General features: G+C 36.8%; 1 protein-coding gene across 10 annotated transcripts in view; it reads left to right on the top strand.

Annotated features, from left to right (window-relative positions):
- Positions 1-25,161, top strand: part of Ten-m (teneurin transmembrane protein Ten-m) — a 537,959-nt gene that overhangs the window by 484,220 nt on the left and 28,578 nt on the right. For 7 of the 10 annotated variants that reach the window (XM_076774715.1, XM_076774714.1, XM_076774717.1 and 4 more), the window contains 3 exons: positions 6,998-7,180; positions 15,385-15,469; positions 22,802-22,965. In XM_076774715.1, the coding sequence (XP_076630830.1) occupies positions 6,998-7,180; positions 15,385-15,469; positions 22,802-22,965 (432 nt within the window). Of the gene's footprint in view, positions 1-1,490; positions 1,594-6,997; positions 7,181-15,384; positions 15,470-22,801; positions 22,966-25,161 lie in introns of those variants that run through there. The other 3 variants (XM_076774719.1, XM_076774718.1, XM_076774716.1) reach the window with 2 other exon arrangements.

Below are 25,161 nucleotides of genomic sequence, written 5' to 3'. Positions count from 1 at the left end.
AAAATTGGACCATTTTTATAGGGTGTTTCTCACTTCTCGGTATTGAGAAACAACTTTTCGAACATTCTTGGAATTTCTACATATTCTATACCAAAATACGCGTTGTTTGCATTTTGAAACATTCAAATCCTCCAATCCGTTCAGAAATTATGACATTTTAAAGATTCGCATTTTCAGAGAAGCATTTCTGACCTCACATTAGATTTTCGGTAATGAATTTTTTTCTCGAAAGTGCGTAGGATTTCGTGAGTATGTGTATTGAGCAAAAATAATTGTAATTTGCCCCTGCAACCAAAACTAATTTTTCTGTGAATGATTTTAAATTTTTTAATTTAATTTTTTCATGACGAAGCCTCAATCAACAAATTGATATTCTTGATTTTCATCTTATTTTGGTCTCTAAAATCTCCCATTAAAATTTTTCCCAGGGGTGGTCGAACACCCTGTATAAAACTTAAATGCGCAATAGCCATAGTACTTTGATTAAATTTAATTCATTCCTATTTTCCCTACCTATTCACTTAATTTTGTCCGCAACTGTGGTATTCTCAGAAAAAAAGTCCCAAGATTTCCTAGACTTGGCGTATTTCGTCATAATCCGTGTGCAGCTCACATTCGTCGCGTTCGTTCCGGGGTGGGATCCGAGTATTATAAGGCAAGAGGTTAAACAGGAAAAGTAAAATAGAGAACACGAAAGCGCCGAGTAAGTACTCGAGATCGCGAGTTACTTCTTCCGCGGCGGCTCATAATCCCGCACGTTCCAATTCCCGATTCCGGGAGTCCAAACAAAAGCGGCGTCGCAGCCGTTCAATCTCGAAACTTGGGTAAGTTAACCCGAGGGATCGAGGAACTCGTAACATCCTCTTAATTCGAGGAGAAGACGCACGGCACGCGGAGCTAACGTTACCGTAAAGCAAACGTACCCGAAGTCTTCGACGCAAGGGTGGCTCTTCTCCAGTACCTTCTCTAATAAATTCCATTAGCCATGGGCTCTTGGTTACGAAGGTCCCGATATTATGTTACGCGTTCTGACGTGGAATTCTCAATGGGCGCGCATCCATTACGCAGGCCCGGTGCGACAACAACCGTCGAGGCTGAAGTTCATTCAGCGGAATCCTTTTCTGGGCCGCTGGAGCCCCTCTCCACGGTCCTTTTCTTCGGCGTTCTCAGTGGTTCGGGTCCCTAGGACCCAGGATTCGAGACTCGACCAGCCGAGGATAATTCGATTCACCGATGCCTCCTCGTTTTTCCTTTGCAGACGCTCCTCCGTAACCTCTATAGCACGAAACTCATCGTGAACACTGGATTACCGGATACCGGTAGCTCCGGCAGGTCTGACCCCATCGTTCTTCGTCTTTTGTACCCAGGTTACCATTCCGTCTCTTTCTCTATCTCGTCTCGGTACGCTGTTGCGCTCCACCCTCGGTTTCTGTCGTTGCTCTTTTCCCTCCTTTGACGCGCGACCCTATTGCACCGATCGACACCGACCCAGAAGAAAGGATCCTCGAAGTAACGACCGTCACAATGACTACTCCCGCCGATCTATTAGGAAGAATAACGACGCGCCGCGGAGACTTCTGCTCCGATGATCCGGTGAGAATGAACGAGATTCTTTGTGCTCGACTTAGGCGCTCGGGCCTGTCGCGTTAGCGCGCGGATTGTGACGCGCTAGCGGTTCGTGGATTTCGTGAGTGGAACACGGAAAGTCTTTTTCGTGGTCGCCTGAACGACAAGGGTTACGGAGGACGATCAGATCGAGACGCTTACCGCCTCATCGCTTGGACAGTGAGTGTTCCGTGAAATTAAGCATTCGAGTTCTGAACTAAGGACGTATTCTAGAGTTTCGTTACTTTGTTTTTTTTTTAAGGGATTTTTTTACAAATAAAGTATGTTTCTTATTTTTGAGATTTTACCTGCTATTTATTTATGTTTTACGAATGTTGACAATTTTTTTTCGAGTGAAAATAATCAAAGCTGACTTGTCCCTGAACAAGGTTCCTTTAAAAATGAAAAAATCGAAAGGATTCTCGATTAATATGATTGTGATTATGGTATGAATCAAATTTATAAAAAAAAGAATTTTCCTTATTGTTTTGTAGCTCGCTGAACATGAAAAAAAGTTAAGAAAATCTATATTCACAATTCAAATTTTAACTATTTTTTGAAGGTACCTTGTTCAACGATATATAATTCAGTCAGTTTTGATAATTTTTACTTGAAAAAAATTGTCAATATTTGTAAAATATAAATAAATATGTATGCAAAACGTCGAAATTAAAAAACATACCTTTTTGTAGAAAAATCTCTAGAAAGACAACAAAAACAGAACTCTTGACTAGAATATCTCTTAATGCTAGGGATGAGATATTCGAAACCTCGAAACTTTATGCCATTTTTGTGATTCGAAACTTTCGAAACTCGGGTGAATAATAATTTGGATAAATAACGTACGAGATTATTGTGACAATATCAATTTATTATATGTTTATATAACTCCTTGACGGATATGATTTAAAAGAAAAAATACGCAAGTTGCACAGAATGTTTTTTAATATAAAAAAGTGGAAAAAAACGTTCGTTTCAATTATGTAACATAAAATTTATACCAAATATCCTATCATGCATAAAAAACTAAGAGAAAGATGGGACAGTTTTTAACCCGCTTAACCTCAAAGAACTAATTAATAATAATCTAATAAAATTGAGGTTAAGTTTAAGAGTATATTTTTCAATCGTATTATACGAAGGAAAGCCCTTCTAAACAGATAAATCTGTACCTTTACAGATACAAATTTAGTACTAAAAAAGTAGTACCTTTACAGATTTAATAATAAAATTGCTTTAAAAACAGAAGAAAGATAAGGTAACCATTTAAATTAATTAATTCCAACAATTAATTTATTTACCCCCTTTTAACGCTATATATCATTTTAAAAAATTTACTTAAAATTACAAAATAAAATATGGCGTTTCATCTTTCAAAGTCTTAAATTATACAACCAGACTCGAACTTCGTCTCTCGTCTTCGATCCTTTCGAGCCACTTATTGGCAGACCACATCCGAAACGAAACGACGGAGTATTTCGTTCCACACGAAACATAAAATTCGTTCGAATCGTAGGTAAAAATCCGTCGCGAGAAAACAAATTCGATGGCGGATGTCGCGGGACGGACCATCATCCCCTCCTCGCAGGCTTCCGTTTCGGTAGCGTCACGACGTCGTGGAAATTTACATGTCCGGGACTTCCTCGAGCCGATGCACGCTGCTGGTAATGCTAAATGACGCTTTTCCCCCGAGGGAAAATGTCGAAACTGAGAAACTTGAGTCGTAAAAGGGTCGAGTGCTCTTGGTTGAAGCATCGCGACAGAGGGAGAGGTCGCACAAACGGAGCACGAATCGAAGTTCGTCGCGAGGAGGGAAAGGGGGGCGAGGAATAGACACGCGATTAGACAGAGATTGAGAAAGTCTTTGTCGTCGGAATAAATCGGAATAAATCTTTTTTTCTCTTCTCCTACGCCGCTGTTCTCCTCCCACTCTCCCTCTGTCTCCGTCCCTTCAGCCGTTCTCGCCTCTTCTAGTCACCTCTTTTCTTGCTTCCTGTTGCGTTCGACGTCGGATATCAGGAGGACGTTCTTTATAAACGCAGGAAAAAAAGGCTCGGAAGGATCCAGTTCATTGGTTAATAGTCGGCGCAGAAGGAGCAAGGCTCGAATTTCACGCCGGTCACCCTATCCCCGGATCTTAGGCTTGCTTTTTAGAGTGCTCGATACAATGAGAGGCCGAGGTGCTCCGAATCCGAACACGGACCGGGCTTATAATCGACTTAAGGATGCCGCCAACTGCTCCACTTTCCGAATCGATTTCCTGGAAATCTGAAAACGGAGGCCCTCGTCGACCATTCGTGAACCTAAACTCGCGGGGCTACTGGTCTCTGTGTGTATAAAGCCCTGATTGATAACTTTGAATACTCGACTTGCCCGATAGACCAACTGCGGAAACCTGTGAATTCTGCCGGTCTGATTCGGTCATCTCAATTACTAGACTAACTTTCCGGGCGTTTATACTTTAGTTTTTACACTAACTATAGTTAGTGTATACTCGATGAGAAGAACACAGTCTCAACAATTCCGCGTATGTTCTGCGAACGCATATCCCTAGGTTAAAACAGCGACATTTAGGTGATTAGTTTTTACCAAGCGCCTTTTCTCGATTGACGGCCTTCTTCTCGCATTTTCGCACTTTTGATGTCAGTAAGAGTATTATTGTTTTATTGTTTCATGTTTGATTTTGTAACATATAGTGTTTGTTTACTTCAGAATGTAGTACAGTTACCGAAAAAAGTATCCATACACCGCAAGACATTCAGTTTAAACAATAATAACTCTGATTCTAGAAGGCTACTTAACTAAGAATGGCACATATGCAGTTGGGAAATTAATTCAGCTTTCAGATAGTATGAATTTGATTATGATTTAATTAAAAATACAACAGACAAATCTCAAATATCGAATGAAGTAAGAAAATCAGCGAGAAAAAGTATTCATACGTGATATCTATTGGCGAAATATTTGAGCATATATGGCAAGAATTGAAACATCCTTTGCAAAAATATAAAATTACAAATAAAAATGATTTAAAGAATGCTTTGCAAGTGAAATGGCAAAAAATGGAGGGAAATGTAACAAATAATTTAATTGAATCTATGCCCAGACGATTACAAGCGATTATTGATAATGACGGATATCCTACAAAATATTAATTACTATAAATATGACTGATTCACAAACAAACAAAATTCTGTATGAATACTTTTTGCTCGCTAATTTTCTTTCTTCATTCGGCATTTGAGATTTGTCTGTTGCATTTTTAATTAAGTTACAATAAAATTCATACTATCTGAAAGCTGAGTTAATTCCCTAACTGCATGTGTGCCTTCCATAGTTAATTAGCCTTCTATAATCAAAGTTTTTATTGTTTAAATTGAATGTGTTGCGGTGTATGGACACTTTCTTCGGTAACTGTACATTCGCGTATCCCAGAATCATTAACGTTGAAAACGAAGATTAAGTAACGCACGTGGTGATGAACGCCACAAACCATTCTTCCCGTACGCCATTTAATGCTTTAATTGGTCATTCGCACTTCATTTAATACCGTCTCCTATCTTACCAACTTATCATTCCTCCACTGATTCCTAACCTATTAACTCGCTGCTACAGATTGTTCATGCAAATTAACATCAAATAAGATCCATTATACCTATTATGTATTATTTGTTATATTACGTATCTCTGTACGAACAAGATCTTAAAGAGAGATCGTGAAAAAGACACAGGAACTTTTCTCGACAACAAATAATAAAACTGTCGACGAAACGTGAACTTAGGATCACACATTGTGCTCGATACAGCTGTATCATCGTAGAAATTAATAACTGATTCTGCGGTGATGCAAGAAAGGGTGAACGCATCCCTCGGGGAGGATGCAGTTTCACGAAAAGTAAGAAGAATCGACGACGTTCTTATACTTGGAATACTGCGCGACAAAGCTCCGCTTCGAAAATTTTCATTTCGCATCGCCGCGCACGGAAGAACGTGTCCCGCGATTCTAGGTCATTCTCCCTCGTGATGATTCCTATAGCGGCGAAAGCCTGGTCGTGTGAAACGTGCCTAATCGCGAGATCGGCTCAACCCTTTTGCCTCGGTGAAAATCGCCTGGCCACCTGCCCAGGATTACGCGTAGGCATTGTTCGCCGTTGAATCTCGGAGGAAACCGGGTTCAGGTTAGGTAATCTAGACCACAAGGTTATTTCAACGATGGGGCAGCTCAACCCCGCGTGTTTTCTAATAATCGCGTTTCCCACCGTGCGGTAACAGCCCAAAATGGGCATTAAGTAACGAAAGAAAGTAAGGCTGTGTTCGAAAGTCTCCTAACTAAAATTATTAACGCGACTCAAACATTGGAAGAATTTTCTTTGTATAAGAGTTTGATGTTAGCGATTTATTGAGCTTTAATACCGAATCACTGAGTTTTAATCTTAATTTTATCAACGGAATTTATGAATACTTCGGTGAGAATAGTCTAGAATGAATGAATTATTCAACTAATTTACAGTAAAGGTTGCTTCAGGAAATTTATTGTGAAAAACCATAAAACTTTCACTTTGTTATCTTTTAAGGATACACATATATATTTTTAGTACAAAATATACGAGTTCAATAACGACAGGAACGATAAGATGACTAACATCGTAGCGACTGTTCTGGTCATCTTCATTATTAGAAGACCCCGTTAACGATTATGAGTGACATGGCTAAGCATACCAGACAATAAATACAGTCTAAGTTTATATAGGTGATCCTCAATGCTAGAACTGGCTCTTTCTATGCGAAGTTGAACTATCGATATTTTTCTACCTGCTGGTAACTATACGTTCGTTGCTGATCGCAGAGTTAATCTATCGTGAATTCAATCAATTAAACATTTGATACCAACCATTCATTTGCATATCTAAAAATATGTAAACCACATACCACGATGTTTCCACACTTCAAATAATAATAATAATATGCCTTTAGCGTAGGATTGAGTAAGAATAATGGTAGAGTAGATACATATTTACGGTGTAAAGACAAGATACACGCTACTATTAACCTAAGCTCAGCATCTACGCTTCTGAAGAAGCTATAACCTTTCTCGGTTTCTGGAGTCGTTCCGTGAACTCGAGCGCTTCTTGCCTCGCGTCGTTTAATAAACTACGACGAAATACAAAAGGCAGTCGTTATTTAAATGCAACGCATCGGCGGTAAGTCGACGATCCCCCTGGGTGTAGTTCCCCAAGACTTCCTGGCAAAAACAGTAAACTTGCACGCCAATTGCTCCTTTTATCGTCTAGTTAGATCTGCTTAACGATATCGCGATTAAAGTAGAAAAAGAAAAATTATCCGGTCATCTGTCGTACGTAAATCACACGTATCCTTTCCATGGTTGTTGCAGGGTGTTTGTTGGACAATTCGGCGCCGCGGGGCCCGCCCGATGTGCCACCCCGTAACCCTACAATGAGTCGCGTCAACGGAAGATTGCCAGGAAGTCACGCAGTCAGCGATCACGAGCGTGATCCCGACCTCCAGCCGTCCTGCCTCGTACGCACCCCATCCGGTGGCTTCTACAGTATACCAAGTGAGTCTTCGAGGCAGCCCGATCTGATTTACGGGGAGGAGGAAAAAGGGGGTCACGAAGACGTGGGAAAAGGATTCTCCCCTGAGTCCGTGTTGTGTCCGTCCACCCTTGCCCGCTCCGCGCTTGTCGTTGCTCGATAATTATTTTTGAGCTTGTTAACGAATCCACTGGCTCGCGAAAAGCTCGAGATAAGGATTGAAAATACGTCGCTCTACTAGTGCTAGCTGATTCCAAGAACGTGTCAACGCAATAACGAATTTCTTATTCGCGTTTCAAGCAGTCACTCTGGATATTTGTGGAAAAAAGAGCTACTAATGGGCTCGTCAATAAGTCAACCCTAGCAAGCTCTGCCTTAAGCGATTTAAAGAAGTGTATGTATGTAGGAGTAGGAGGTCACATGTGAGAGAGCGTATCCCTCTGTTGGGGAGTGCGGGAGATGTCGCTATATTTGTCTCTCAATTATCTACAATCGATAACGTTCAGAGAATATCACGATTTCAGGATTCTAGGAAGATCGGTTGAAAGTCTAGGTCCGTTTATCAGAAAATCGATTAGCGGCCGACAAACAGACGAGATACAAATAAGTAAGAACGTTCGACGAACGAAATTGAAAGGATAAATAGTTTTTGAAGGAACGTTGGTCGTACTTTGGAGGAGGTGTGTCTGGTGATAACGTTGGATAGTGTATCAGCAGGGACAGCAATAAGATGGCTTAGCCACGGGAAAGTGACTGGCGTCTCTGACGAGGGTGGTACGAGCTGTAATCAGCGGTAACCAATGGTGGGCGGGGGTGCGATAATTTTCTAAGAGCACGTCCTTCTGGCTGCTATCTTATCGGCCACCCGGGACTCTGGAGTAGCTCTAGAAAAATTCTACCGTGCCTGGAACACGTTGCTTTCGTTGAGGATTCGGCTGGATTATTTGTAGAAGTATCTAGGACCAAAAGCCTCTTAGTTTATCTTCGAGGAACGAGTGGACCTTGCTTCCTGATGGAGCTTTTTCGTCCGCTTGTTCCGTGAAACACAACAGATCTTTTGTTCGTCCGATATTATCGATCGTTGGTAGTCAAATTTTCTACTTTCATTGCGAGAAAGTGATTTCTTCTCCTACAATGGATCCCATTGAACGTAAAGGTCGAGGAAAACTATCCCTAGGCACGTACAGTGAATTCTTTCGAACCAGACACTCGAGTTTGCTAGTAACGATGAACCGTAAAATTCTCTGCCGGCGGTCGGGGTTCCGTTGAATGCACTCGACTGCAGAGAAAAAAATGTTTTCGAGACACTTTAGCACCGTGGGTATGTATCGTCCGTAGCGAAAACAACGACGAAACCCAACCTTTTCGATGTTTCGAGTGTTCCCCAGACTACTCGAAGGAACCCGAAAAGCGGCCAATAGACAAGCACCCGGGACACACCGCGCGGACAAGCTCTTTTCTTGTTCGTTCCACGTTTCACGTGTCAGAGACTCGAAATTTTCTACGGTCGAACGTGCAGCAGGCGCCAGGAGCGACTTTTCTTAGCCCATCCGTGTACTTAACATTCTTTTACAAAGAACCTCGCTGCACTTCAAAGCCGCCCTTTCGAAAACGTGGGACGGTTCGAACGTTGATTTATGATCTCTCGACTTATTGACCCTTCGGTTATGACACTGTCTGACGCTTATGACCTCCCGCAGAATGCTCGACTCCTCCTAAGGTCGATCTCTGCTTTCCCGTTTTTCATTCTTGCCGACTTTTCGACCGTTCGTCCGTCGACGATGCGACAATTTTCGCTCCGCTTTGTTACTCTCTCCCGGGCATCCACCGGTGAATGTCTACATTCTTTGCATTCTTCTCTGCATTCTTTGTTCGGTCATGGATGTATCTGCGAAATTCCACGGTGTTTTCTTCGAGTTATCTCTTCTGAGTTTTGGAATCGAGTAATAAGCGTAACGCCCGACTTCTGATCGACTTCGTTTCACGTCGCGTTTGCCAAAATGGTTGTTAAACCGTTAAGTAATGATAGTAAAAATATTAGCGAAGAACCTAATACTTTTCGTAATTTTTATATTAGTAACCAGATTGTATTTTAAGTTTGTACACTAATTATGTAATTCTGCTATAAAAGTTCAATTTTTATTTTTTTTTTATATTCGATTAGTAAAAGTTCTAAGTATGTAAATTATACCTAAAACTAAATATTTCACGCAGTCCTTTTTTCAAGTAACTGTACTTTGGGTTTATTTATTTCTTCAAACCTCAATTTTGTCCTATTTTACACTCAGGCCAGAATAGAGTTACTAGAAGTTACTAGGTCTCGATACCAAATATGATGGTAACACACCTTAACGAATATTTGTATTAAAAACTCAACCTAAAGTTGAAACACTTGAAGCTTGTATTTACACAACATGTAATTACGAAATGGATCGTTTCGAATTTATGAGCTTCTATTACTTAGAATCTGTTTAATTTAATACAAATCTAATCTAACACAAAGTTATCAAATTAAATAGTTTGCAATCTATGAAACTGTATAAAACGTAATTTTATCGTATTCCTAGAGTCATTCTCTAGAGACACCGACATCTAGGGAGAACTAGTGGTGCGAAATAAAAGCAAACATAACCTAGATTTCCTTTGGGTAACATGATCACTGTAGTCTTATCGGTTATCCATGATTCGAATAAAATTTTTCCCCATGCAAGTTATTGCAACCCAAATGGTTAAGTCTGTAGCGTTACGTCAACGATAAATCCTGCTAAGTGGCTGGGTATTTTCCAAGATCGTAAAGGTTCGCTAATTAAACGCGAGACTTCGCTCGGAACCCCCGTCAGATTGCTTCTTCGACACCGCGAGCTGCATGCGAGTAAATCATCCGCCAAGCCGACCATTAAAACCAATTCCGACACGCAATATCCCACCTTCTTGTTCGGTTCCGCGCATTAGGCGTCGTCTCGTGCGCCCAATAAGCCGGAAAGGAAGTAAAAAGAAACCAGAACGGGGGATCCCCGAATCGCCCGTAATCATAGATATCTGCCTAAATGCCATAATCATCGGATTTCGGGGCAGAACGTTCGGCAACACCTACAATTAGCGGCATGGGGTCCGCTTTTACGGACCTTCGTCTTCCCACGCTCCGATTTCATACCCCAGGTATCTACATGTAACGGGTGAAAGAGCAAGGATCTCCTCGAGGGAAGACAAAGGGCTGCCAGAGTATCAAAGTGCGATCCCTTTATCTGTTCTTACCAAAAACTACGAATAATGAGAAGAGGTGATAGGACCAAAGATTTTGTTCAATTTGGGCTCAATGTAGTAATAGTGAATTCATAGAAATTTATTTATGAAATAGAGCACGTGAATAACTACAAAAAAGTGTTAAACAACATTGGCGTAGAGCGTCGAACAAAATTACTAAAAATCAAAAACGAATTTTTAAGAAAAATCGACAGGGGGACAAATTTTTCGACGAAATTAAAAAATATCATATCATTCTGAAAAAAATTATTTTCCGTTGCGGGGGTTAATTATAATCATTTTTGGTGAATAAACACACCCCCGAAATTCTACGCACTTTGGAGAAAAAAATGTTCTTTATTGAAAATATACTTTCAGGGCAGAAATGTCTCCCCAAAATTTCATGCGTATCTTTAAAACATCATAATTTCTGAACGGATTTAATGATTCTAATATTTCAAAAGGTAAACGACGCGTATTCTAGTGAAGAATATTTAGAAATTCTAAGAATGTTGGAAAAGTTGTTTTTAACCCCGTAAAGTGAGAAAACCCTCATAAAAATGGTCTACTTTTCAAACGGCCATAACTCCTATAATAATGAACGTATCTGAATGAAATTTAGTATGCAAGTAAAGCTCATAGACGCCTACAAAAGAGTATTAGACAACTTTTGTGTTGAGTTTCAAATAAATTTATTAAAAATCAAGAACGAATTTTTAAGAAAAATCGATAGGGGGTGGGTGGACAAATTTGTCGATGAAATTAAAAAATATCATATCATTCTGAAAAAAATTATTTTCCGTTGCGAGGATTAATTATAATCATTTTTGGTGAATAAACATACCCCCGAAATCCTACGCACTTTCGAGGAAAAAAATTCCTTACCGAAAATCTAATGTGAGGCCAAAAATGGTTCCTTGAAATTTCATGCAAATGTTTAAAATATCATAACTTCTGAACGGATTGGAGGATTTTAATATTTCAAAATGCAAACAACGCGTATTTTGGTGACAAATATTTGGGAATTCTAAGAACGTTGAAGAAATTGTTCCTTAATCCTGTAAAGTGAGAAAACCCCATAAAAATGATCCAATATTCAAACGACCATAACCCTCACAATAGTGAATGTATTTCATTGATCCTACCTCTTGGCATTTCCTTGGTCTTCACTGGATCGCTGACTGATTTCAGCCTCATTGTTGACCATCTGTGACCATAAACCAACCATTGTTGACAAAGGAATAACCAATGACCCGTTAAAACCATCACGAAGTCGAAGATTAAAGCCTTCTTACAAGGATCCCCTTACAATTTGAAGGAGTTACCGCTTTGAAGGAGTGTATCTCAAGACTAGGAAATGAAAGAACAAATGTTAATCGAACATTTTAGATAATTGCCCCAATAAGACACACATACACATAATTTAAGAGTATACTTACCACTGAATACTTAATTCATACTTATTCTAATACTATTACGTATCTTTTTATAATCATAAAGAGCATTATGAAATTCATGAAAGCAATACTACTCAAAGAATGATAGTTGACAGAAACTGCGATGAAGTCTAAAGGCCATATTTAATGATTTTATATTTCCAATGAAATTAATCGATTGATGCCCAATTCTGGACCGTGCAGCTTTCATTCCGTTAAAAAACAATAAAATTTCTGTAATTTCATTTTCTGTCTTACTTCCTCTTGTGTTCATTTCTGTAACCTGTTGGTAATGTTGCAAGTAGCATGAAAGTGGTAATGGAGCTCTAGAGCCCCAGAAAATGGGCCCAAAAAACTCGCATACCTCGTCTGTGTTTACACATGCATACAACACAAGCAAATTTTTTATAGTAATGATCATTTTCAATTTCTGATACGAGACTCAACGTTCACGAAATTTTGACAGTTGTCTTGAAGCAGTTCGTGTCGCAAACAATTGTTGAATTTAAACCTCGATATTAATTGCGCGACTCTGTTTTCAATCGTTGGTCGGAAGAAATTCCTGGATCGATTACCAACGGCGTAAAAACCGCCATCGATTACGCGGGATGGAGCGTGCGATCTTGCGGTGTTTCTAAGGTGTTCAGATTTCCTCATGCACCTTTGCGGTCTGGTCGCTTGAAATTCAAACCGAAACCACGATGAATCATGTACTTATTGATTCAACACGAGCCTCCGTTCGGCGTCTCGCTTCTTCCTCTTTTTCCTCCTTCTTCGTGTATATTGGGGAATACGCTCAAAAGAAAGGGCGTCGCGTCTGGCATGGCAAAACGCACCACCGCGATACTGTCCGCCGCTCATGGAACGAATAAAAACAGCCAACTCTTACTTAATTTATTTTCTCGTGGTGCTCCGCCCATCGACCGTCGGGCGACGTTATTCTATACCCCGTCTCTGATTATGTGTACCTTGCCAATTAGAAATCTGTAATAAATACATCCGTCGAAAGGCAGGTTGTAATTAAGACGTCAGGAACGTCGTGAACTCTTCGCAAATCGAGATTGTAGAATTATTGCCACGGTTTTACGTGCAAATTAGAGACCGCGTTCGACGACCGAATGATTTCCCAACGATTTCTGAATGATCGTCGTGGTTAGTCCGTTAAAACGTACTTCGATAATTCTACGTTGAAGGTAGTGTTTAAAAGATATGAACTGTTTGGGTGTAGATTAATAGTACAAGTGTTAGGTATGCAATACTCTCCGGTTATATAAAATAGTTTCTCCCCGGCCGGATGAAACAAAACCGTCGCAGACATTGTCTTTTTGTTTATTCGAATGACAAGTTTCAAGGAAGGGAGACATAAAAATGTTTATGGTTGTCTATTTCTACTTTTTTTGTAATTCTTCTTATCATTTGTACTTATTTAAACATATTTGGAAATACAGGGTGTTCGGCCACCCTTGGGAAAAATTTTAATAGAGGATTCTAGAGGCCAAAATAAGACGAAAATCAAGAATACCAATTTGATGATGGAGGCTTCGTTAAAAAGTTATTAACAATTAAATTCAAAAATTTCAAATCGTTCTGGAAAAATTATTTTCGGTCGCGGGGGTCAATTACAATCATTTTTGGTGAATACACATACTTCCGAAATCCTATCCACCTTCAAGAAAAATATTCGAGTAAGTGCTAAAAGTTTTGGGTAAAAAAAAAAGACTTTCGAAACGTCTTGGAAAAATTATTTTTAGTTGCATGGGTCAATTGCAAGCATTTTTGGTCAACACACATACCCCCGAAATCCCACTCAATTTTGAGAAAAAAATTCTTTACCGAAAATATAATTTCTGGCCAAAAATGTCTACCCGAATTTTCATGTGAATCTTTAAAACGTCATAACTTCTGAACGGATTGGACGATTTTAATGTTTAAAAAAGCAAACTACGCGTATTTTGGTGGAGAGTATGTACAAATCGCAAAAATATTCGAAAAGTTGGTCCTTGACCCCGCAAAATGAGAAAAACCCCATAAAAATGGTCCAATTTTCAAACTACCATAACTCCTACAATTGAAAATATATTTCAATGAAACTTTTTTCTGAAGTAGAGCTCATGGTTACCTACAAAAAAGTATTAGTCAACTTTTCTGTAGGACGTCAAAGAAAATTACTAAAAATGAGAAAGGAATTTTTAAGAAAAATCGACAGGTAAGTGCCTAAATTTTTCAGTGAAAAAAAAATTTTCCAAATCATTCTGAAAAAAATATTTTCAGTTGCAGGGGTCAATTACAATCATTTTTGGTGAATACATATACCCCCGAAATCCTACGCATTTTCAAGAAAAAAATTCCTTACTGAAAATCTAATGTGAGGCCAGAAATGCTTCCCTGAAATTTCATGCATATCTTTAAAACGTCATAACTTCTGAACGGATTGGACGATTTTAATGTTTAAAAAAGCAATCCACGCGTATTTTAGTGAATAATATGTAGAAATTCTAAAAATATTGGAAAAGTTGCTCCTTGGCCCCGTAAAATATGAAAAACCCCATAAAAGTGGTCCAATTTTCAAACAGCTATAACTCCTACAATTGTGAATATATTTCAATGAAACTTTTTTCTGAAGTAGAGCTCATGGTTACCTACAAAAAAGTATTAGACAACTTTTCTGTAGGGCGTCAAATAAAATTACTAAAAATCAAAAAAGAATTTTTAAGAAAAATTGACAAGGGGGGGGTAGCTGCCTAAATTTTTCGACGAAAAAAAAAATTTTTAATTAATTCTGAAAAAATTATTTTCGGTTGCGGGGATAAATTACAATCATTTTTGGTGAAGAGACATACCCCCGAAATCCTACCCACTTTCTAGAAAAAAATTCGAGAAGGTGTGAAATTTTTGGACGGAAAAAAAAAATTTCAACAACGAACAAAATAAAAATAATTAAGAAATAATAAACCTAACTTCTCTGGCAGTCTCTCGGACAGTTGTTGATGTTACTGAATTAACGAGGTGAATGAATGCAGTTTAATCAATAACTCAGGTATATCTATGAATATTGACAACAAATTTTAAATTAAAGAAAAGGGTAAAATAAAGAAATGTAACAGTATAGTTTTGTAAAAATTTTAATTGCGGTTTATCTCTTAGATAAGCATAATGAACATTTAAGCAAAGTTATATGAAAAAAGAAGAAATAATAATAAAGTGTATGAATCACTGGGGTTCCCTTGTAAGCTCACGTCGCACCCATGTTGACTACAATGTGTTCGAACAAAATACTGAATTATTGACAACACGGTACACGTTACTAAGATTCAAAGTTAGATTGCAAAGGTTTTGCATTCTCGGCGCGAGCGTCGGGCCGTCTAACGCGCGGCGTCGATGAATTATTTCGCAACGTGGACGGCGATGGGAAACATAAAGATATTTCATGAACAGGGGTGGATGAAAGTCTCGGGGCGAGAAAGTAGGGCAGGCTTTCCCACGAGAAATTTCCGTCGATCTGCAACGTAACAAATTTTCTCTATCGTTCTGTTCTCTCTTTTTCGCAGAGATACCCAAGAATGAGTACAACAACAAGAATCAGTCCACGGGGAATAGTCCAATAAAGGTCGAGCTGCAGAACAACATGGACAGGTAAGCCTATTTCATTTCCCAGTATCGTATCGTTTCGTGCAACGGTTCCGTGTCGGTCCTCGAAACGCGAACAAAAAATCGAGAAACGCAAGAACGAGGCAACGAGTCGTGGAAATTTCGTAAACGAAACGACGTGGTAGATCGGAACGAACGAACCGTGGCGACGGACATTGGTTTTCTTCGAACAATGAGCCGCACTCGACGGGTCTCGTGAATCATCTATTCGGACGGCGTAGCACAATGAGTCGATGTTTGAAGATGAAGTGTCATCCGTCGGAAAACGGTTTTTGTCCACGCGACACCGTAACACCGTGGAAAATCGTGTTCCTTGGGCCCGCAGGGCGGCTTGCAACAGGCCCCTCGAGTGTGCACTCGAAGTTTGCTAAACGGTCGTAAACTTCGCCCTGTGGGGGGTTGTTCCCAATCTGGAGGAAAATCCTCTTCTCTCGCGTGGCAACTATGACTCCTCGAACTATGTTTTGACGGTTGTCGCGGTAATCATGTGGATCGTAATGGGGGATAAAATTTTTGTTGTACAGATCTTATTAACACAAGTATACTTATAATAGACTAAAACTGTTTAAAAACCATGCAATTTTATTTAATTCCATTATCTTTGTTATATTACAAAGAGCACTTTATCAATTTCTCCGCACTTTTTTGTTTGAATAACTAATTGAACGAGATATATATTTCATTTTTAAGTGTATTATTACATCAAAGTTTAATTTATTTGTGTGGGATGATTGCTGGGGGAAACGAATAAACTAGATTACAGGTGGAAAAAAGAAAGGAGCGTTCCGTCCTGAGCCTACTAGTAAACTTATCAGTCAAGTGTATATGTATACAGGACGTTCGGTTATCTCTGAGAAAAATTTTAATGGGAGATTCTAGAGGCCAAAATAAGACGAAAATCAAGAATACCAATTTGTTGATCGAGGCTTCGTTGAAAAGTTATTAACGTTTAAAGTTCCGCTTGTAGAACGGCAATCTGCGAACAGCTATGTACGCGCGATAATGGTACTCACTCACAAAACCGTAAGGCTGTCGATACATCAGTAAGTAGAGTTTTTGGTGAATAGACATCCCCACAATCCTACGCAATTTCGAGAAAAAAATTCTTTTCCGAAAATATAATGTGAGGTTAGAAATGTTGCTTCAAAATTTCATCCGTATCTTTAAAACACCATAACTTCTGAACGAATTGAAGGATTTTAATGTTTCAAAATGCAAACGACGCGTATTTTGATGAAGAATATGTAGAAATTCCGAAAATATTCGAAAGGTTATTCCTTGACCCCGTAAAATCAGAAAAACACCATAAGGATGGTCCAATTTTCAAACGACCATAATTCCTATAATAGTAAACGTATCTCATTGAAATTTAGTTGTGAAGTGGAGCTCATGAATGCCTACAAAAAAGTATTAAACAACATTTCCGTACAACGTGAAACAAATTTATTAAAAATCAAAAACGAATTTTTAAGAAAAATCGACAAGAGGTAGGTGGTGAAATTTTTCGGTGAAAAAAAAAGTATCAAATCGTTCTGGAAAAATTATTTTCGGTTGCGGGGGTCAATTCAAATCATTTTTGGTGAATACACACACCCCCATCTTCCTACGTAATTTCGAAAAAAAATTCTTTTCCGAAAATATAATGTGAGGTTAGAAATGTTGCCCCAAAATTTCATCCGTATCTTTAAAACACCATAACTTGTGAACGAATTGAAGGATTTTAATGTTTCAAAATGCAAACGACGCGTATTTTTATGAAGAATATATAGAAATTCCAAAAATATTCGAAAGCTTATTCCTCGATCTCGTAAAATCAGAAAAACACTATAAGAATGGTCCAATTTTTAAACGACCATAATTCCTATAATAGTGAACGTATCTCATTGAAATTTAGTTGTGGAGTAAAGCTGATGCTTGTATACCTACAAAAAAGTATTAAACAACATTTCCGTACAGCGTGAAACAAATTTATTAAAAATCAAAAACGAATTTTTAAGAAAAATCGACAAGGGGTAGGTCTGGGTTAGGTGAGGTTAGAAATGTTGCCCTGAGATTTCACGCGTATGTTTAAAAACTTTTATACATACGCTTTATGCCTCTGAAATCTCATTAAAATTTTCCCCAGGGTTGATCGTACATCCTGTATAGGAATAGATTGGTCGAATACTTGTGAGAAAACGTATCCCTCTGTTGGCGAGTACGGGAGGTGTCACCACATATGTATCTCAATTATCTTCGGTCGATAACGTTCTGAGAATTTCACGATTCCACGATCCTAGGAGGATCGATCTATGTACCATGAACATAGAGTTAAAACCGGAATCGAAGCTACGTCATGTTCGATTATTCGGTTCGTTCGACTCGCCTTAATTCGTACGTTAAATATTTAGGCTAACAAGCAAGCCCGACCAGCGGGCTGGAAGGGAGAAGTTCGTGTGATTTTTGAAGGGCGGAGACGAGAAAGGGAAATCTCCGCGAAGACGGCGATGCGTCTGGCTTTCGTTTTCCATTATCGCCCCGATGCAACGAAAGCAAACAACCGCCCTGCGCACACGGGTACCCGCCCGTCCCGTTTAAATATTTTTGTTAGACGTTTCTGAGTTACTTGGAAGCACGCGATGTTCGGTATAAACACACTCCAAGACCGATGCTTTTGCGCGAAAACACGTGACGGGCGCAAATACATATATTTCCTGCGTATCAAACGCCGTGAATCAGCGTGCTCCGTTTTCTTAGAAATCAACGTTGCAAGCCAGATTCCGCTTCAATCGTTAACCTGTAGTCTGGGTAATTTTTCGATCGTAAAACGTTCGTGCACGCGTTCGGATAAATAAATAAAGACTGTTTCGCCACGTTGGCTGCCACGTAAAACGAAGACGATCGTATTAATGGATAATGGACGTTTAAGAAAAAAATATATAAACTATAAAAACTATGAAAGGGGTTACACCAGAATGAACGTTTTAAAATCATATCGACCTTTCGCAATTTTTTTCTTGGAAAAGACTAACGTAAATGAAAAATTTTGCGATGACAAGTATTCCAGCACCGCCATTTTGTATTTAATACGCGGTGTTGCTGGATCCGCTTCATTGTTATACCTTTCCAAATATCAAAATCGCAGTTTTTAAGCTGGAATTGAAAACTAAAATTTTTTCAATTTTAGATAAAATGTTTTAGCTAAGCCATTTATTATATTACTTACAAGGAACCTTCGCGAACGGTCCGGCTTCGATTTTGATGAAACTTTGTACACTTATAAAGCAGCCAAAAATAATCGACACATATTTTTTTTTAGCTGCGGTAATTCAAGTTTAAGGGGTGAAACCACCCCTTGAAGTTTTGGCTCGAAACGACTATTTCGAAAACGGAAAGACATACGAAAAAATTGTTAATGGGCGAGGTTAATGGTTTCTTATGTACAATAACATGGTGTTAAAAAATTTAACAAAATACAATTTGTTTATAATAAAAAAAAATTTCTTAACTTAATTTTTCATTTTATTAAAATTTCCATAATGACAAAAAATGACGAGCATTTTATTCCAAATCCATTGGTATGTAACATTTTAAAATTGCCTCTTACAGTTTTGCAGATTTTGATGATTTACATCTTGCGTATACATCCACTATGGTAGTAGCCGTTTTAACTTTGATTTTAATGAAGCACTATAGGCTTGCACTAAATTATGCAATATAATTTTAAACTTAAATTTTAATTTTCAAACCGAAAATAATTTTTCCAGAACGTTTCGAAATCTTTTTTTTTCGTTAAAAAATTTAGGCACTATACCCCCTGTCGATTTTTCTTAAAAATTCGTTTTTGATTTTTAGTAATTTCGTTTGACATCCTACAGAAAAGTTGTCTAATACTTTTTTGTAGGTAACCATGAGCTCTACTTCAGAAAAAAGTTTCATTGAAATATATTTTCAATTGTAGGAGTTATGGCAGTTTGAAAATTGAATCATTTTTATGGGGTTTTTCTAACATTACGGGATCAAGGAACAACTTTTCGAATATTTTTATAACTGCTACATATTCTACAGTAAAATACGCGGCGTTTGGCTTTTTGAACATTAAAATCGTCCAATCCATTCAGAAGTTATGGTGTTTTAAAGATTCGCATTTTACGGGAAGCATTTCTGGCCTGAAATTATACCTTCGGTAAGGAATTTTTTTCTCGAAAATGGTTAGGATTTCGAGGGTATGTCTATTGACAAAAAATGATTATAATTGATCCCAGCAATCAAAAATAATTTTTTTAGAACGATTTGAAATCTTTTTCTTTCGCTGAAAAATTTAGGTACCTACCTACCCCTCGTCGATTTTTCTTAAAAATTCGTTTTTAATTTTTAATAATTTTATTTGACACCCTACAGAAAAATTGTCTAATACTTTTTTGTAGGTGCCCATGAGCTCTGCTTCAGGAAAAAGTTTCATTGAAATATATTCACTATTGTAGGAGTTGTGACTGTTTGAAAATTGAATCATTTTTTTGGGGTTTTTCACATTTTACGGGATCATGGAGCAGCTTTTCCAATATTTTTAGAATTTCTACATATTCTCTACTAAAATACACGTTGATTGCTTTTTTAAACATTAAAATCCTTCAATCCGTTCAGAAGTTATGACGTTTTAAAGATATGCATGAAATTTCAGGGAAGCATTTCTGGCCACACATTCGATTTTCGGTAACGAATTTTTTTCTTGAAAGTGCTTAGGATTTCGGGGTATATCTATTCACCAAAAATGCTTGTAATTGACCCCTGTAACTACATATAATTTTTTTAGTATGATTTGAAATTTTTTAATTTCATGTAAAAATTTCAGTACCTACTCGAATTTTTTTCTCGAAAGTGGGTAGGATTTCAGGGGTATGTGTATCCACCAAAAATGATTGTAATTGAGCCCCGCAACCAAAAATAATTTTTTCAGAATGATTTGAAATTTTTTAATTTAATTTTGTTAACTTTTTAACGAAGCCTCCATCAACAAATTAGTATTCTTGATTTCCGTCTTATTTTGGCCTCTAGAATCTCCCATTAAAATTTTTTCTAGGGGTGGTCGAATACCCTGTATAGTTGAAAAACCAAATGCATTCCAGAATACTAGTGAATACTGCTATTCTGTTGAAAATGAACCAAGATGCCATATTTGTGGTGACGTGGCAATAATTAAATGCGTATGGTGTAAGTAATCCTTATGTTTCAAACATTTTTTCGACGAGTACCACTATTATCGAAACTACATAGAGTAATTGCTATACACACTGTATGTATTTATAATTTATAAATCGTTCCACCTTTGCCACGATGTCATATGTGGGCAATAAAAATAATTAATCTTTTCATTGCCGTTAAGAAACTTGTTACTGTTACTGTATAATTTAGTGCAAGCCTACAGTGCTTCATTAAAATCAAAGTTAGAACGGCTACTACCATAGTGGATGTACACGCAAGATGTAAATCATCAAAATCTGCAAAACTGTAAGAGGCAATTTTAAAATGTTACATACCAATGGATTTGGAATAAAATGCTCGTCATTTTTTGTCATTATGGAAATTTTAATAAAATAAAAAATTAAGTTAAGAAATTTTTTTTGTTATAAACAAATTGTATTTTGTTAAATTTTTTAACACCATGTTATTGTACATAAGAAACCATTAACCTCGCCCATTAACAATTTTTTCGTATGTCTTTCCGTTTTCGAGATAGCCGTTTCGAGCCAAAACTTCAAGGGGTGGTTTCACCCCTTAAACTCGAGTTACCGCAGCTAAAAAAATACGTGTCGATTATTTTTGGCTGTTTTATAAGTGTACGAAGTTTCATCAAAATCGAAACCGGACCGTTCGCGAAGGTTCCTTGTCAGCCAAATATAGAAAAACACGTAGACAGACATTCAAATACTTAACGGGGATTTTTTTTTACACGATTAAATTTTTCCGTTTTCTTACCATTTATAACCTTCAGGATGCCGCAGTAAACAGGTCAGGAATTCGTAGAATTGAAAAAGTTACGAGAGTTTAAATAACACTGCCTGTTGCGACGAAGAGTGATGATCGCTAACTTTAAAGCCGTTTATCTCGAAGTCATATTTTTCAAGTTTGCGGAAGTGATATCTCAAAGATTAATAAAGCTGTTGACCTGAAATGTTGCGAGCTTGTAGATAGCACATCCGTTCATCCTCGGAAAATTTGTTGGATTTGTTGTTAGTAATGAAAAAAAGAACAATTTCGGACAACTTTCGTCTCTTTTACTTTGAATTGGTTCCGTTTGATAATTTAATAAAATTTCGTTACTGTTTTTTATCCAGTTGATTGTACTAACACGTTTCCAATGGAAATAAATTCTTTTAAAACCACATTTCATTACCAACAATTTCATAAAAATATAGGTTTTATTACTTCCAATTTAAAATTATTTCTCAGTTTTGTCAATAAAGGTATGTGGACAATTTTAATGTAGTAATTTTTCTTTGAAGATTCTTGAATTTACTGCTGTTTCAGTGTGTCTAAAACGGAAGCCCCTTGAGAAGTTAAACCATCTTAATATAGAGCAAAAATATCGCATTTTGGGGAATTTATTTCTAAGAAAAACATATTTTTGCACCAAAATGTTTTCGTAAAGACAGAAACATGCATGAATAATATGTGTATACATTTTTTTGCCAATTCTTCTTTGGAAACAAATATGGCGGTCGACTGTAGGCGTGTACGTGATTTTCGACAATTAAGTTTCTGAATTAAAATTAGAACAATGGATTATTATATCCATTTAAATTGTCTATTATTTAATGTAGAAATTTTTCATTTACTTTAACAATGACAAAATTGGCGATATTGAGTATTTTTTGTTTTTATAAATGATAAAAACTGTATAACACTTTCTTCCATATTGATATAAACGAACACTTTTTGATACTTAGTAATTATTAATATGTTTACGGTACGTTCAGTATTGTCGGATATTTTTTATTAGTGTATAAGAATATTCCAATTTTATTACAAATTAACGATTAATGATTACATATTACACACATGCAATATTGCTAGATTACTCTCTGTAATTACTTGATTAATGATTGTGATTACTATAATTACTTTCAGTATGCATCAAAGTGTAGTTCATTACTGCCCGACTCTAATTTGAAATACAATTGTAAATTTTTGTGTGTCTGATAAAATAGGGAAAAGATTTTATAATATTTCCCTTTTTCCATAACGTTGTTCCTAACATGTTACGGTTCTTTTGATGCTACGAGTGATTGTTCCCGTATTATGCGGAAGTTAAACACAACAAATTTTAATTGATTTCAGAGTACCTTTACCGTACGGCCACGCGCCCTCAATGATCCCAATGAGGAGACAAAGCATTCGTTGCCACTTTGTGAAAGGAGTCGACTGGTGCAGCTGGAAATTAATTGCAATGATATTGCTTATAGTCTCGTTGTGCATAACAGCAGCGTTAGCCTATGTCGTAGGTAAGTCGTTTTCTAATTTATATTCAACGCACGAGTATCTATGTAGATTAAATAAAGAACAAGTGTCTGGATGGAGTATCATTGAAACGAACAATCGCTATGAACTTCATTCAAACCAGTATCGTCGTGATTCTATTTATCATTGATCATTAAAAATAGAGTAATCATTCGTACTATGTTATCACGTCGACTAACAGACCAAAATTTTGATTTTAAACAATTGTAAATTACATAACGAAAAATTTGTCTATTTATTTTCGCTATTTATAACTACGCTAAAATTTATGAGTCCTATTCGAATTTGTTTCCTTTAAAATTTATAAAACTATATTTTTCGAAACGATACCCACAATATTCCAAAATCTACTTGATTAATTGCATTCAAAATTTAGAATCGAACCAAAATATTTATCAAGCCTTAGAATATCGCCATTTTTTTAGTTAGTAACTTTTTTCTTATATTCTGATACTTACTATAGTCAATTTTACACTTCCATTTCAAATAAACAAAATGGAAAAACACTCTGGAAAAACCATTTTTAAAGGAGACTATATTTGAAAGGACCCAGAACCACCAATTTTAACTTTTCTCAGTCCAAAAAATTTTAGAATATTATTCAAACACATACATAAACCTTGTAAAGTCTGCAAAGGGTGTTACTGCAGTCTTTGCAACAAATTCCCAAAAAAACTTAGCAAAAGAAAGTATTTCATGCTAAAAGACCGCCTTTAAGGGGGAAAACCACTGTGACGAATTGAAAGAATCAAAATATTTTTTTATCTCTTTTTAATGTTTGGGATTTTAAGAATGATTCCCTAAATATTAAAGTAAAATTCGCAAAAATGACAAAGTTGTAAAAGTTTTACTAACTGCTCTTTACTTCGAGAGATTTATTTAAAACTCTTTTATTATTTCTGCTGTGGTCAAGTTTTCATATGAATGGGAAGTGTTTGAATCGAGATAACAACGTGGACCAAGAGTATTTAGTCTAGAGCGATAAGTGGTGTGAATGAAGAGTTATTTTACTCAAAACCAACTTTTTCAAACTGGGTGGTTGAATAACTCAGTCAATTTCCATCCGATTTACTCGAAACTTTGTATGGTGATTCCTAATACTATCCTCTTCAATTGCACCTACGGAATTTTTGATCGAATAATTAGTTTCTACGTGTCAAAAGAAATATTGACTTTTCCACAAATTTTTGAAACCTTTTCTTCGAAGTTCCATCATTTTATAATGAATTATTATTTTTATAAATCCCTACGTGCAATTGAAGCTACTGTCTTATCATTTTAAAAAATTGCATGATTTCTTACTTTAGAATTTGTAGTGAAACATTACACTTTCGCCCGTTTCCAACAAATTTTTGGAGGCCTCTCACGCCGGTTCCTATTATGTCTATAATAATTAATATTTTTATACGAAATTTGCACATGAAGTAGTTCAAAAAATGTAGTTTTGAAAGCTTCAAAGTTACTCCAAAAAAATTCTTAAAAATTGCTTCTATTTTCAACCGTCACAATGGTTTCCCCCCTTAGAGGGGTGTTGCTGTCTAGATTTACTTTTTCGGCCTTTTTTGTGATATTTTGTTAATAATAAATAGGCTGTTTTGTACTGTCATTTTACGGATATATTTATTCATCTTATAAGCATGTACAGTATTTTTTTCATCAAAAAATATTAAAAATTGTCGGAGTTATAACTTCTTGTTTAACCCTTTGGCCCAGACCAAACATAATACGTACTCGATTGAAGTCTCATTTATGATGACACAAACTGAATTTAGAAAATATATAAATAAAATTTAAATTATAAGGTATTCATACATATGTTTGTAGAAGGAAGAATTTTTTTTTATTTTTAGAAATCACATCACAAAATTTAATTTGGTATTGCTAATCGTTCATATTAATAAATACTCTCAGAGTGCAAAGGGTTAATGGCTCTTCTGAAAAAGGTGTTCCACTGGCTTCCATGAGGGAGCTAAAGTATCTTCATAAGGAAGAGTGTACCTAATTATAACAGGAACTACAGAAAAATCAAAATCTCGATAAACAAAGGAATGGCGGCACTTCAAGTTTCGAATTTCTATTTTTCTTTGGCTTTACCATATTAAAAAAAAATAGTAAAACTCTATATTTTTTAAAATCTCTAGTTTTTAGAATATTCTTTCCAAAAGCATGAAACATCATGG

Source organism: Colletes latitarsis, chromosome 10 (assembly GCF_051014445.1).
Source record: "Colletes latitarsis isolate SP2378_abdomen chromosome 10, iyColLati1, whole genome shotgun sequence".
NCBI classification, from domain to species: Eukaryota; Metazoa; Arthropoda; class Insecta; order Hymenoptera; family Colletidae; genus Colletes; species Colletes latitarsis.
The sequence above is the reverse complement of the archived record's forward strand: the minus strand, read 5'-3'. Positions and strand labels throughout refer to the sequence as shown.